Source organism: Mus caroli, unplaced genomic scaffold, assembly GCF_978045245.1.
Source record: "Mus caroli unplaced genomic scaffold, Mus_caroli_1 scaffold_14, whole genome shotgun sequence".
Classification (NCBI taxonomy): domain Eukaryota; kingdom Metazoa; phylum Chordata; class Mammalia; order Rodentia; family Muridae; genus Mus; species Mus caroli.
In genome coordinates, this window is record NW_028227269.1 from 53,294,171 (window position 1) to 53,310,720 (window position 16,550).

The following is a 16,550-nucleotide window of genomic DNA, read 5'->3' on the forward strand; positions in this document are numbered from 1 at the left end:
GAAATTCCAAACCCAATTATTACCATCAAGCAGAGTTTAGGAGCCTGCCAATGGATCCTATTTTAACCTTATCCTGTTACTTTAATAATAAAGCCAAGCTGTCACCTTGGATGGTGGCAGGCAAAGCTGTCACTAGCAGGAGAAAGTATTTTCCACATGTTGAGTATGTCCACAAGCTGCACTTTACCCCATAAAGGACTGTGCCAAGTCTGGAGCCAACGTCAACCAAGACCTTTCCTGACAGATCAGGGAGTACATGATGATAAATGAACTTCAACTCCATGAGGGAGAAGGAGTGCGAAATAAATCCTGGAGAAAGAAGAGAATGAGCATCAAGTTATGCTTTTTGTTTGTTTGTGGCTTTTTTGTTTTTGTTTTTTTCTTTTTTTGAAACAAGGTCTCCCTGTGTAGCTCTGGCTGGCCTAGATCTCACAGAGCTCTGCCTACTTCTACCTCAGAGTTTTGGGATTAGGCCTGCACCACCTCACCTGGCTAGCTGGGGTCATTTCTATCCCTGTCTAACTAAGTTTTGCACCCCACCCTAGTTTCCATGGCTGACTGACTCTGGCTTTCCTCTGACCTGGAGGGAACTCAAAAGACTCACAGTATCATGTTCTACATAACGTCAGGAAGAGGAGCCATCTTGGTCAAACAACAACAACAACAACAACAACAGCAACAACAACAACAGCGTTCCCCCACCCCCAAGATGGAAACTAAATCGAAGCAGGTGGACCAGCCTCCAGGGAGAGATATGGGGTGTGCCTTTGTCTCAGAGGTGGGAGGGGCTAGGCCACCGAAGTCTCCCTTCCCTTGGATCCTCATCCTCACAAGCCCTCAGCACACCAGTAATTCCTCTGGGGGATCCTGAAGCTAGACAGACCCCTCGTCATCTGAGTACTTGTCAGAGTCACTCATGGTGACAACCATCTTAGATTCATTAGTTATCTGAGCTGCTCTGGGTGTCTAATCATCATTTATAACTTGGGGAGACAGAGGCTAATCTTGTCAAACCTAGTTGTATAAATGTTTACAAACCAGCCGTGTGCGGTATGGTGTGGCAGTTATTCATGGTTCAGCTTTTCCTCTAGCTCCCAGCCACATCTTTTTCCATCCTATGAATGTCATCTTTAGAGATGCGTCACTTGGGCAAAACAAAGCTCAAATAAACATTTCTCAGAGTGGCCCGTCTATTTTATCACCTTCTGGCTTGCTAAGCAGGGAAACTATCTCCCGGAAGTCAGCATGTGGTCTGTGTATCAGTCTCTCTTGAGCATGTGAAGGAGGAGGCATGTCCTCTGTTCTCAGTCAGTCTGATTAGTCTCTGGATTGGAGCTATCTCTCATTAAACAATCTCTAGATGTGAAAAAAGATTTCTAGGTAGGGCACTGAGTAAATTAATCCTCATAGATATTTCTTTACTTTAAAAAACAAAACTCTAGCCAGGCGTGGTGGCGCATGCCTTTAATCCCAGCACTTGGGAGGCAGAGGCAGGTGGATTTCTGAGTTCAAGGCCAGCCTGGTCTACAAAGTGAGTTCCAGGACAGCCAGGACTACACAGAGAAACCCTGTCTTGAAAAACCAAAAAAAAAAAAAAAAAAAAACCAAAAAACAAAAAACAAAACTCTATTACATCTCACCTATCTTCCTATTCAGCACTTATTTACTCAGAGTGTGTGAGGGAGAGTGCAGGCTGTATGTGCCTCAATGTGCATGTGACAGTCAGAGAACTTGAGGAAGCTGGTGCTCTCCTCCTACAGAGTGGGTCCCAGTAAACAAACTTGATAGCAAGCCTTTTGTCTACTGAGCCATCTCGCTGTCCCTTAGGAAATATTTCTATGTGTTTTCCCTTCTTTTAGTTTTGGTAATGGCTATGCTTGGGGTTAGCTTTTATCCTACAAAATATTCAATATTCTGATTACAAATTTACACATTAAAGACAGGAAAAAAAATAAAAGCCACTTAAGTAACGGCTCTGCAGACTTGGATGCATACCCAAAGGTGCTGTTCGGTGTGAGCCGCACACCATACAGTAGTTTCTGCTCATTTTTCCTTCCTCACATAATGTATCAATAAAGTCTTCATCATAAAGGAATGCATCAACATGCACTGTGGGCTGTGGCTGTTGTCCTATCTGGAAAGACATCAAAGGAAACCGATTTCACAGAAGGTTCTTTTATTGCTAAATAAGGCAAAACAGCAGTGGCCACTCTGCTACACTCTGACAACAGGCCCAGAGAGACACTGCTGTCGCTTCAATCCTGATTACTGCACCCCTTCTCCTTTTTTTAACTGAGACACTGATAATTCTGTCTTTAATCTGGAAGAACACAAAACATGGCTAAGATCTAACTCTGAGTCTTACATATCAATTACCATCAAAATACCTGGCAAGTTATATTTATTCAGAAAGTCAAGCTTTCAAATTGCTAAAATATTATTAAAACTGCAAGTATGGTACTTTCCATTTGTAATACCAGCATTTGGAAGACTGAGGCAGGAGTGTCTGAATTTGAGGCAAGCTTAAGCAATATAGTAAATTCAATGGCCAGCCTGGGTTACAGCCTGTATCAAAAAACAAAACAGGCTGTGTATGGTGGTACATGCTTTGATCACAGTACTAGGGAGGCAGACACAGGCAGATTTTGAAGGTAGCCTGGTTTACACAGCAAGTTCTAGGCCAGCCAAGGCGATAGTGAAACTGTCTCAAAAATAAGTCAGTCAGTCAGTGGTGGCACATGCCTTCAATCACAGCACTCAGTAGGCAGAAGGATCTGAGTTCAAAGCTAGCCTGGTCTACAGAGAGTTCCAGAGAAGCTAGGGCTACACAGAGAAATATAGACTCAACAAACAAACAAACAAACAAACCTGTTATATATATGATATATAATGTGTTATACATTAAATATATATTTAACATATAAAATATGCTAAAAACATGTAGCTGCCTCCCAACAATCTTGCCTTAACCACCCATGTACTTGAGTTACAATGCTTTTTATTATCCTTTTGAAAAACGTCAAAGTATTTTTAAAGCCTATATTGTTAACAAATGCTTTTCCTTATTTGACAAATTATATTACAGCATGGTGTTGATACAAACATTAATAGCACCCCAACTGTATTACAAATCCAGTACCAACAACACCCCAAACTGTACTCTGAAACCCCAACTTTAACACTACCTTCTACTTTGCTCTTTATTCCTCTGAGACAAGGTTTCTCTGTGTAGCCCTGGTTTTCCTGGAATTTGCTCTGCAGACTAGTTTGCTCTATAGACCAGGCTGGCCTCAAACTTAAATATCCACCTGGCTCTGCCTTCTGAGTAGTGGGATCAAAGGCATGCGCCATCACTGCCTGGCTTACATTTTGCTCTTCTGAGATCCATTCTGAAGACCAGCATTATTCTAAGACTATTGAAGTGTTCTGGCTTTCAGCTAGCGTGGTTGTTACCCTGGCCGAGACCTCAATTTTGAGGCCAGCCAGTTCTGCAGCGCAAGACCTGAGCCATAAAACCTGATTACCCCACCAAATAACCAAACAAACGGCACTCCCATCAAAACAAAAACCAAACAACAACAACAAACCACACCTGAAACACAGGATTTAATTCCTCGGCTCAGATGCTTATAAAGGGAAAAGGCCAGCCTGTTAACACTTAATTTTTTTTTTTAATAGGCGGATGAACAGGATTCTCTGCAAAGCATTCACTGAGTAAATAGTGCCAGGGAAGCCAAGGTTAAAGCCTCAAAGAAAGGGGTACATGACAGAAACAGTAAGTGAAAAATTGCATAAAGTCAAATTTACAGTTAAGGGTTGGGGAAAAATAGATTTCTTGAATTGGACAAAAAGAAATGAATTGGTTCAACATACTTTCTGAAGGGCCAGATGTTCCGAACAAAGCACAGCTTCTACAGGCAAGCACTCCCGAAGGTCATCAGCTATGTTTTTCAACATGATGTCATTATTATCGTGAGTAAATTCATCAAAATCCCCTGAAAGAGAGTAAAAAGTAGGGACTGGAGAGATGGCTCAGTGGTTAAAATATAAAATAAAAATAAATAAATTTTTACAAGAGTAAGAAGGAAGAAGAAACACCCCCCATCCTTGCCGTCCTTCCTAGACTGACCGCAGACGGTGGGTTCTAAACGCTGGCTTGGCAGCACCAGTCCAAGGGCCATTTAAAATGGGCAATTTACAGGCGGTCAAGATGGCTCCATGGGTAAAAACACTTCTTAAAAATCATGATGACCTCAGTTCAATCCCTGAAACCCACAGGGTAGGAAGGAATCACTCCCATAGGTTGTCCTCTGATCTCTACACGTGTATGATAGAGCTGCGTGCGCACACACACACTAAATATAAAAAACATACATTTAAAAATAAAATTAATTTTTTTCTTTCTCCAAACTGCTTATCAAATAAAAGCAAAGAGATTCAAGAACATAAGTAGTAAAGTGCTTTATAGTAAGTACTCCTTTAGGGTACTATCCATCCTTCCAGGGTATTAAACTCACTAATAAATAATAAACTAATACATCTTTGACCGCGTGACTCTTATTGTTCAAGGATGACTCAGAAGACAGACAGCCTCAACTGAACATCCTGACCCAATAAAATGCATTCAAGCTGTGAAAGTGGTAGGGCCGGGGATGCTGGGGCCCAGGTGTGGGGTGCTTGCCTACGTGTACTGGGCCCCAGTTTGTTCTCAGCAATTCATAAACAAGATGTACTATCTTGTACCTGTGACTCCAAGAGGCAGGAAGAGCCTACCTTAATATCATTACTGGCTATATGGTGACTCTGAGGCTGCCCTGGGCTACAGAAGACCCAGTCTTAAAACATAAACCAAATAAACAAGAGTAATATTGTCACCAACTAGATAATCTACTTGAAATCATGTGACTCTGATTCACTATAGCAAAAGATGAAGAATTAATATACATGCATATTATTTGTTTAGACATAAAGTCTACTCTGAGATCCAGATGGGCCTTGAACTCAAAGCAATCCTCCTACTTCAGCCTCCTGGAGTATTGTAATTACAGATATGTACTACAACGCCTGGCTAAGATAGCATATTTCTTTAAAATTATTTTTGAAAAAATATTAATTAATTATATGTGTATGAGTGTTTTGCATGTATGTATGTGTGTGTGCCCCATGTGTGTCTCTAAGTCAGTCAGAAGACATCAAATCCCTTGGAATTGAAGTTTGGTTGTGAGCCAACAACATGTGGTTCTTGGGGACTGAGCCACCTCTCCAGGCAATAAATAGTACATTTTATTATTTTTAAAAAAAGATTTATTTATTTATGTATTTCATATATATGAGTACACTGTAGCTGTCTTCAGACACACCAGAAGAGGGCATCCAATCCCATTAAAGATGATGTGAGCCACCATGTAGTTGCTGGGAATTGAACTCAGGACTCTAGAAGAACAGTCAGTGCTCTTAATCACTGAGCCATCTCTCTAGCCCTGGTCATAGCCTTTTAAGATGTACTATTTGAGAATGGAGAGATGGCTCAGTCGTTAAGAGGACAGACTGTTCTTCCAAAGGTTCTCAGTTCAATCCCCAGCAACCACATGGTGACTTACAACCATCTGTAACAAGATCCGATGTCCTCTTCTGGTGTGTCTGAAGACAGCAGCAGTGCAGTTATTTACATTAAATAAATAAATCTTAAAACAAAACAAAATGCTCTAACACTTGGTCTGGTAGAAGGGTAGAAATAAAAATGGCAAAGATATGGTAAGAGATTAATAGTGGGCCAATCTAGGTAAGGGTACAAAATGGGATTCATCTTTCTGTAGTTTCCACTTTCTATGGGTTAAACTATATTATTTGTAAGTAGCTCATAAACAATCTAAAATAGAATATAACGTATCTGGAAATGAAGCACTCTTAGAGTGAGCTTCTCTCTAGGATGCCAAATGTAGACTGGGGAAGACTATGAATAAAATGGTAGGTTGGAAAACAAAGTAGTTTACCTTTCTCTGCAAAGACTATTACCACTGTGGGTCCTTGCCAGGGCATAAGGAACACAGGATATTGTCTTCCTTACTGTTAAAAGGAGATATGAAGCCAGACATTGTGGTTCACATTCCTGTGATCTTGGTTCTCAGGAAGGCTGAGGCTAGAAGATGCTGTGCTTGAAGTCAGCCTAGACTACACAGTGAAACCATCTCTAAAATAAAAAAGAAAAATAAAAAGAAAAAGAAAGAAAGAAGAGAAGAGAGAAGAAAAGGAGAAAAGAAGAGAAGTTGCTGTGCATGTGGACTAATGGCAAAGCTGAGTGGCTGAACATAGCTTAGAGAATGCAAAGCCCTATTTTTGATCTCTAGCATTACAACAGGAAGAGAGAGAAAGATCAATAGTTCTAGAAACAAATCAATGACATCTTGAAGGGAATATCATCCCATTTCTACCATTTCTGCATCCTCCAAAACTGTTGTTATTTGTATATGTTCTATGTACATGTTGTTATACGTATGCACCCGCGGTGGAGACCAGGTGTCCATGTTGAGTGTCTTATCAATCACTCTCCATCCTAAGTTTTGATGCTCTCTCACTGAATCTGGAGCTTGTCAGTTCAGTTAGACTAGCTGACAGTAAGTCCCAGGCCTCTGCTCTCCTCTTCCCCAGTACTGGGATTACAGGCACTGGCTGCCATGCCCAGCCTCTTAGTGGGTGCTGCTGATCCAAACTCTGGTGTCATGTGTGCATAGCAAGCACTTCACCCACGAGTAATCTCCACAGCACTATGACCATTTTGTAAAAATGATAAAATTAATGTATAAATAAAACTGTATGATATGAAAGGTAATGAGATGTTCTGATGCATATTTACATTATTAAATATCTAAATCAGGTCAGAAATATCTCTTATACATTTGACATTTCTTTATGGTGAAAATATTCAAAATCTTTTATGTCATTATCTAGAGTCATCTTATTATGCAATAGCACACAATTATCTCCTTTTTTTTCCTCCCCCCTTTGGTTAACTCGGTGTATTTATAAAATGAAAAGCTCTATCAAAATACTTTTCACTGGAAAAATAAATAGAAAAGACAATGGATCTACCAAAGTTCATATTCGCTTTGGTAGATGTCAGTGTGGGACAGTTCATGACAGCACAATTTGCCCTTATTCCTCCAGAGCTGACCAGCTTCCAAGCTAACTGTTAAATTATTTTACTGAGATTGTATCTTGTTGGTATCTGGCTCATTCCACATCATCTTCAGCCAAGCTCTGAGCACTTACAGTTCTCTTGACTAGTGGTCGGAAGTTTGGTCAGGAGCATCTGGAACACTGGTGGTGGAAGAGTCTGCTGTAACACTGGCAGCAGCTGCGGAGGCTGTCCACACACAGCAGTGGCATTTGTCAGGTGGTCTTCTCATAGTCACCTTGTGCTAGTAACCCTTCACCACGCTGGATCTCTTCAAGGAAGAATTTCTGAACTGCTTCAGCATCTTTTAAATCAGATAACTTGGAAAGCCCAGCTCTCTCCTTAGCAAGCTTCTGTTTCTTTCTTCGTTCTCCAAACCTGTTGAAGTTGGAGTCACTCTGCCTTTTGCGGTCGAAGTAGATGCAGTACCCAATGAAGAGGGCGCCGCACATGCCCGCGGCGATGGCGCTGTTCCGACCCACCTTCTTCGCTCGACTGGGGCGTACGCCGGGCTGCGGCAGCCCGCCCGGCAGTGGTGGTTAGCTCCGACCGATCGGAGAACACCAGCCACTTGCAGCCACCTGTCTCTGGTCCAGACGGAAAAGCAATTATCTCCTTTCTCTCTCTCTCTCTCTCTCTCTTTTTAAAGTCAGGTCTTACCCCGTAGATCAGGCTGTCCTCTGTCACGCAGAGATCCACCTGCCTCTGCCTTCTGAGTGCTAGGATTAAAGACAGGCACTACCATGTCCAGTTTCTTTTTCTTTCTCTCTCTTTCTTTCTTTCTTTCTTTCTTTCTTTCTTTCTTTCTTTCTTTCTTTCTTTCTTTCTTTCTTGTCATGGTTTCAATTTGCCCAAACTGGGCCTTGAACTCTTGTTTCTGCTGCCCCAACCTTTCAAATGATAGGATTACAGATGTACAATACCCCCACACCTGGTTTCCTTTTTTGAAGAACATTTTTTGGAAATACTTATTTTGTGTGCAGTGGTCTGAGGACAGTTTTGAGGAGTTGGTTCTTCTTGCTCTATGTGGGATTCTGGGAGCAAACTCAGGTTCAGATTACCCGCCAAGTTACCTTGGTGGCCTCTGGCTTCCTCCTTTTTTTGAGACAAAGTATGTCTATGTACTCTTGGCTTGCTTCAAACTATGTAGACCTGGACTCAAACTCATAACTCTCTGCCTCTGCCTCTGCTGGGATCAAGGGTGTAAGACCATCAAGCCTGGCTCTCTTCTTTTTGTTTTTTTGAGACCAGGTTTCTCTTGTGTAGTCCTGGCTGTCCTGGAACTCACTCTGTAGAGTAGGCTGGGCTTGAAGTCACAGAGATCCACCTGCCTCTGTCTCCCAAACACTGGGATTAAAGTCGTGGGCCACCACTGCCCTACAAGGCTTCCTCCATAAACAGGATACTTTATATTTGTTTAGAATGACATTTTCATGTTATAAATAACTACAAATGAGATAATGTTTCATAGCTTGCAAAGTTCTCTCATATACAGAGCCAGTTCACTGCTACAGAACCAACCTGAATGCTAGAGAGCTAGATCACATTTAGGACACAGAATCCTAACTGAATCTCAGATGCTAGATAGAGAGAAAGCCGGTAGCGGTATGAAAGCTGTGGCCAATGCCCACAAGGAAGGTGTTCTTCCTTGCCACAGAGTCAGTCTGTCTCTCTGCACAGGAACATTCTCTGCTTGCATAACTTGAGCAAGGGGAATCAACACTGAAATAGACTACTTGGCTCTGATCTGATATGTGAAGGCCTTTTTCTTTCTTCCCTTATACATCTAGCCTAATATCCTAAGTTACTGATTCATAAGTTCTAGGAGGCCAACTATACCTTATAATGAAACAAAATAGAGTTAACAAACTTGCTGTTTTAGGTGGAATGTCCTAAGTGGCACTGCCCCCCCCCCAACATGGCCTTTCCCACCATATTCCTAAAATCTAATTACATTTTCCCAAGGTGTTAATTAATACCTAGAATCTGCTTACAGATAAATCTCTTACAGATAAAACAAGTCTGTGAGAACTTGTATGACTCAAATTTAAGTTGCTCACACCATGACTCTTAAAAAAAACCCAAAAATCTCATTATATTAAGTGAAAACATCCTAAGGCCCAATTTCTTTAAATTTAGTTACAGTTGTGTTAACAAAACAATGTCTTGATATAAGTTTACCTTCTAAAATCAAAGGATCTTAGGAAGCTATGCTATGACTTCTTTGACCAAGTGGCAGAATACCATGTACCACTATACACAGAATACCGTGTCCTGATATTGGATACACAGCTGCTTAGGGCTGAGCACATTTAGGGAAGGATGTCTTAGTTCTAACTTGGAGGCTAAGTTAGAAACTGCCTCTCTGTAACACTCAATCGGTTTTCTCTTTTAGCTTGAATGGTATCATTATCTTTAATGCTATATATTTACTGCATGAGCATCCAAGGGATACCAGATTGTGCAAGTTTCCAAATATAGTCATTTACATCTAAGAACCTTATACATGGTACAAATATTTAAAAAAAAAAAAAAAAGTAACAAACTCCGAGAGCTCTGACTTGACTGCATCCCAGGTAGAAGGGATGTCTCCAGTAACTGCAGACTGCTTTGTGCTGTTTCTAGTGGGATCTTACATATTAAACAGTCAACCTTTTTCTCATCTGGCTTCACCTCTGCTCTCTGGAATGCTATCTCTAGAGGATCTGAACAGAGACTGAAGAGTGGATTTTGACTAGACTGCTTGAATCTGAATCCTGTGCTACCAACTTATTATTTGGCTGAGTTACTCCTTTCTGAGCCTCAGTTGCCCTTATCTATAAAGTGAAAATAACCATGCCACATCAAAAGTGTTTGGGAGTTAAATGAGAACATAAATGGAATATTTAGAACACTGCCTTAGGGGGCTGGAAGGTTGGTGCAGTGAGGAAAGGAACCTGGTGTAAGCCCAATGACCTGGGTTTGATCCCCAGTTTGACTCCTACAGGTTATATTTTGATCTCTACATACATGCCCACACATATTCAGACATACACACATATTAATAATTATAATAAAAATATTGTCAGAATTGTAATCAGGCATAACCATCATTCAAGAAGTTATTTACATTTGAGGATCAGTGATGTTTATTAAGTTCATTGGTTTGGTTTTTTTTTTTTCCCTTTGGTTTTTCGAGACAGGGTTTCTCTGTGTAGCCCTGGCTGTCCTGGAACTCACTCTGTAGACCAGGCTGGCCTTGAACTCAGAAATTCGCCTGCCTCTGCCTCCCGAGTGCTGGGATTAAAAGTGTGCACCACCACGCCCGGCCTTAAGTTCATTTTCGAAAATTACATTTTAAAAGCATTATCAGGGACTGAAAGATGACTCAGTGGCTAAGAGCACAGAAAGTTCTTATATGGATCCAAGTTCAGTTCCCTCACCCCAAACCTTGTATCACTCCAGCTCTAAACCTTGAGCTTCTACCAGTGCCTGAACTCCTTCACATATCTCAAAGTAATTTAAAAATTTACTAATTTCATGATTGAAATGAAAACATGGTCTGGCGAGATGACTCAGTGGGTAAGAGACTAAGGACTTCTGAAGGTCCCAGCAACCACATGGTGGCTCACAACCATCCGTAATGAAATCTGACTCCCTCTTCTGGTGCTCAGCTACAGCATACTTATGTTTAATAATAAATAAATCTTTGGGTCAGAGCAAGCAGGGACTGAGTGAGCCAAGTTGACCTGAGTGAGTGGGGTTGTGCAGAGGGAGCAGAGGTCCTAAAAAAAAAATTTAATTCCCAGCAACCACATGAAGGCTCACAACCATCTTTACAGCTACAGTGTAGTCACATACATAAAATAAATAAATCTTAAAAAAACGAAATGAAAACATGCACAATTTGACCATTTTGATAAGCTATAGTTTCATATATGTGCTTTTCCAAATGTTCTTTTTCTGTTCCAAGGGCTTTCTTTATTCATTTGTCCCAGATTCACAATTATTAGAAACTTTCAGACTTCAAAAGGAAATTTTAGCTAAGATAGGTAAAATTAATTTTATTATCTATAATGATTTGAGATGTAACTTAGAGAAGATTAGCTAATAAATCATTTTTCCCTAATAATGGCTATAAAAATATCAGAAAGGCAACTGATATACTATGGAAGTATGTAAAAATGGAAATCACTTTTTAAAACATTTATTACATACTTATCTACTTCATGTGCACAAGCCACACTGTGCCCGTGGATGTCAGAGGACAACGTGTGGAGGCCCAAGAGTTCCTAGCATGTGGGTCTCAGGGATAGAACTCAGAGCGGAGTGTGGCAACAGGTCCTTTAACCACTGAGTCATCTCTCTGGCCTTTGAATTCACTTTAATATTAGATGATGTTTATACTAAGAAACTAAATTTACTGAAGCTAGGCTTGGTGGCACACAGCTGTGACTCTAGCTATTCCAGAGGATTTCCTGAACCCAGGAGTTCATGGCTGGCCTGGGGCAATATAATCAAACTGTTGGGGGGAAAATCTGCTGTTGAAACATTTTCCTTCAAAAAAATTATGATTTTGAGAAAGGTTCTCAACATGTAGCTCTAGCTGGTCTGAAAGTTATGCTGTGGAACAGGTTGGCCTTGAACACACAGAGATCTGGCCACCTCTGCCTTCTGAATGCTAGGATTCAAGGAAATGCACCATGGTGTCCATTTTACAAAGATGTTAAATTACATTTAACTTATTGGCGCATGTGTGTATGTCTCTGTGTGTGTGTACTTTTGTGGTAGAAAGGCATGCAAGGACTCTGTCAGCTCTGACTGTTTTCTTACTCAAGTACTAAAACATGTTGAAGGGTTTTGCAATGTACTTTCCAATTTTCTGAATGATTTTACTAAATTGCTCTGACAGAGGAGTAAGAATGGGTGGTGGCATCTAACCTGCCTTTAATTCCAGCATTCCTCTTTCTACCCTCCCTTCCTACTGGTGGGAGGCTAAGGCAGGATGGTCACAAATTCAAGAACAGCCTGGAACAAATAGCAAAATCCTAGCTCAAGACAGCAAAAGAATATATATTTCATCAAACTGCCTCAGCACTGGATATAAACAGAAAAACAAACGTGGTTGTTTTAATTTGCATTTATTCAATTACTAGTTAGACTGAACATCTTTTAACTTGTATGACAGCTATTTCAGGAGGTGTAGTAACAGTTCTTTGGAAACTTTAACCTTTTGGAAAAAGATTAAAGAAGTGTTAATTGACTGCCTAAGGACAGTTAAGATTTTCTCAAATGATACAGAAGCAGGCGGGAAGAGAGGAGAAAGGAAGAGTTCCTCCACAGGGCAACATCAATCCTTTAGAAGTTCTGCTCACATTTAATTAAACATATGGGAAATAAACACTCAGGGGGCTGATAGCCTAAGAAGCAAATCCCACTTTGGAGGCTGGTGAGACCGATGGTCCAGCAGGAAATGGCGCTAGCGTCAGTCACAGGTCTGTGCAAGTTTGGTTACCAGCACCCAAGCAAAGGTGGGAGGAGAGAATCATTGACAAAGCCAGCTTCACATGCACGCTGTAGCGTGCACACGAATGTAGCGTGCACACGAATGTAGCATGCACACGAGTGTGAACACAAATGTTAATTGTAAGAATTTAAGAATCCTACTTGTCCTCTGTAGTATGCAGCCCCAGTTCTGTCCTCTTCTTGTCACTTTAAGGACTCATAGTGGTGACCACCTCACATGGCACCCGTTAACTTCTCACAAGTTCCGTAGTGTAACATACTCCCTCCTGATGGTTATAAACCCATCTCCTTCTTTAATCTCACTTCCACTCCCCTTCCCTACAAGTTTTAGATGGTTTCCTATTTCTCAATGTATCAGACTTTACTGTTCACTCTTAAAGCCCTTGACACCAGAGTCTAACTGTCCTAATTTTTTTCAATTTAATCTTAAATTAACAAATAATAATTTTATATTTTTCTGGGATACATGTATAGTTCACAGAAGAACCAAATCATATCTATTAAAAATCTGCTTTTTGCTGGGTGATGGTGGCCCACGCCTTTACATCTCAGCACTCAGCAGCCAGAGGCAGGCAATCTCTGTGAATTCAAGGCCAGCCTGGTCTACAGAGCATGTTCTAGCCAAGGCTACACGGGGAAACCTTGTCTTGAAACCCCTGCTCCTCCCCCAATTTTGTATCCAACAATCACTATCTCCCCTCTTCACCGCATTCCCTCTCCTGCATGTAGTGACTCCTGTCCTACATTTCTCCAAGTCTGGCAATTTCCTACTCAGCACGCGAGTGCTAGCCTTTGGATGTGTTTGAGCCCCTGAGCTTCAGTTAGTAGCGCTGTTTGGGGATGCTGCGGAACTCTGTGGACAAAGAACCTAGCTGGCGAAGAGAGGACTGTAGGGAAGGACTAGAGGGATAAAGACCCTGGGTTCAGCATATGGTCTAGGCTTCCTGGTTGGTTGTGCAGATGTAAGTAACTAGTTAAGTTACCTCTAGTGAGGTTATCTGGGCCATAGAGATAAGAAAAGAAACTACCACAGTGTGATAATCCAGGATCTGTCTTTCTGTGCCTGGCTTATTTCACATAACACAATACTCTCTACATTTATCTAAGTTGTTTCCAGTAATAGAATTTTCTTCTTTTTAAAGGCTAAGGTTTAGTCTAGTGGGCTTAGCATGTGGGAGACTCTAGGTCAATGCCACTACTAAAGCAAGTGAGCGAGCGAGCAAGCATGCACACAACTAACAGAGGCTGAGTAATACTCTATTGTGTATATATAAAATGTCTTAAAATTCTATTCATTGGTTGATAGCGACTGTCTGCATGTTGTAGACACTGAATGCTGTAATAAGCAGGGGTATACACAGGTTCGGTATACCAATTTTAATACATTTGGAGATATATACACAGATATACCCCCACACACACGTGCATAACTGGAGTTGGTAACTATGCTAATTCTATTTTTAGTGTTTTGAGGGCTCCCCCATGCCACTTTCTAAAATGATCTATCAACAATAAACAACAATAGCTTTTCCTTCACATTTTGCCACCATGTCATTTTTTATAACAGTCATTCTAAGAGGTGTGAGTTGAACCTCTCATTTTCTTTTTCTTTTCTTTTTTTTTTTTTTTTTTTCGAGACAGGGTTTCTCTGTATTGCCCTGGCTGTCCTGGAACTCACTCTGTAGACCAGGCTGGCCTCGAACTCAGAAATCCACCTGCCTCTGCCTCCCGAGTGCTGGGATTAAAGGCGTGCGCCACCACGCCCGGCTGAACCTCTCATTTTCTACTTTCACTATTCCCTAATATTTTTGCTCTAGATGCACCTCAGTCGTTTGCCATGTTCTTCCTAACACACAGCTCCTTTTGACTGTATGACCTATATTATCCCCTCCTGGTCTTCCAAGTCTCTACCTTGAATGCACATAGAGCACAAGTAAGTACTAGGTTGTATGATACTTATTATGCAGCCCCATCATTAAAGAGACTTCTGGTCCCAGACAAGATGAGCGCTTTCCCTTGCTCTCTTCTAAATACAACTAAATGCTCGATAAACAACCCAACAGACATCACAAAAGAGCTCAGAAAACTGGAAAGAAAGTCTAGTTACCACAGAATCTGAGGAAGTACATGTTAGTAAGCTGTTTTAAAATCTTAACTATAGACTATCCAGGGTACTCGAGGTCTGCAAACCAGAACCACTATTAAGCATACACAGAAAGCAGAGCAAAAGCACAAACTTTAGAAAAGCTTGTTTGTGGCCAAAGACAGAGAAAACAGAAGAGAATTGACCACTAGAGAGCTCTGCCCCCTCTGCACACGGCAGTGTGGCTCAGCTAGCAGTGCTGGAGTCGCTGTCTCAGGCCCTCAATGCACGGCATTACCTGACCTTCTGTCCTGTAGCAGAAAAAATGGCAGGCTGCTTTTGCCTTCTCTCATCAGTGAAAGGCAGCTTAGCAACACAGGAGGATCTGGAAGTGTCATCAGCCATTGTAGAAAGGACTGAGTAAACAGATAAGAAAGGAGCAGCCAGGTTCCTCCAGAGAAACCTCCAACTACCATTCTATTTAACGATGGAAGACTGAGGACGAGGGAAGGATGCCCACTCTTAGTATTTTTACTCAGTGTAGTAAAGGAAGCAGTACTAGCTAGCATACATAGAAGAAATGACACTTTCATGCAGTTTGGGAAAAAGGAAAAAAAGAAGAACACACATGCCCATGGCTTCACAGAGGATGACATGAAAATTCATGAAGCACTCCGTATTTTTTGTTTGGTTTTGAGTTTTGTTTTTCTCTAACAGAAAGAAAGAATATGAAGTGGGGTTAAAGGGTCTGGGAGGAGTTGGTGAAAGGGAGAAAAACATGATCAAAATATATTGAACAAAATTTTCAAAAAAAATAAAAACACTAAAATAAGAAATCATGCTTATCCATGGCATGGTTATCCATGTAGAAAGTTCTGAGGTCAACAGGAAAATTTCTAACACCAGTCATCTCAACAAGGTCATCTTAATCAATAAATAACGGGGTTGGTGAGATGGCTCAGTGGTTAAGAGCACCGACTGCTCTTCCGAAGGTGCAGAGTTCAAATCCCAGCAACCACATGGTGGCTCACAACCATCCATAACGAAATCTGATGCCCTCTTCTGGAGTATCTGAGTACAGCTACAGTGTACTTACATATAATAAAATATTATTATTATTAATAATAAAATAAATAAATAAAACAACAGAGAACAATCGACCTTTATATGTAGAAACAGAAATTAAAAGCACAATTTATGGGCTGGAGAGATGGCTCAGTGGCAGAGCACGTGAAGAGGATCTGGACTCATTCCCAGTACCCGCATGGTGGCTCACACCATCTGTCACTCCAGTTCCTGGGAGCCAAACCCTCTACTGACCCTTGCAGGCACTAGGCATATACATGGTACACACACATAAATTCAAGCAAAATACCAAACATAGAGCAAATAAATCTAAAAACAAAACAAAACTCTACGACTAGGCTGTGGTTCAGAGCACTGGCTGCTCTTCCAGAGGACCCAGGATCAATTCCTAGCACCCACATTGTGCCTTATAACCACGTGTAACCCTCTTGGTCTCCTCAGACATCAGGTACATATGTGGTGCTAGAGACATATATGCAGGCAAAGCCCCCAAACACATAAAAGAACAATAGCAACAATAATAATAATAGAACATCACATATTTTATAAACCTACAATAATAGCTTTTTAAAGATTTATTTTTATTTATGTGTCTGTGTAAGTGAATGCCTGGTGTGCCAGTGTTGCAGGGCTTAGAAAAGGGTGTTGAACCTTTTGGTGATAGAGGTGCAGGCAGTTGTGAGCCTCCTGGGCTGAGTGCTG

General features: G+C 41.1%; 1 protein-coding gene and 1 pseudogene across 1 annotated transcript in view; both read right to left on the reverse strand.

Annotated features, from left to right (window-relative positions):
* The window catches only part of LOC110307476 (uncharacterized), a 34,862-nt gene that overhangs the window by 13,479 nt on the left and 4,833 nt on the right, over window positions 1–16,550 (reverse strand). The window contains exons 2-4 of the mRNA XM_021179706.3: window positions 3,874–3,995; window positions 1,996–2,134; window positions 188–309 (exon numbers count right to left, since the gene is read on the reverse strand). Coding sequence (XP_021035365.1) covers window positions 188–309; window positions 1,996–2,134; window positions 3,874–3,995 — 383 coding nt within the window. The remainder of the gene's footprint in view (window positions 1–187; window positions 310–1,995; window positions 2,135–3,873; window positions 3,996–16,550) is intronic.
* Window positions 6,990–7,713, reverse strand: LOC110307260 (mitochondrial import receptor subunit TOM20 homolog pseudogene; annotated as a pseudogene).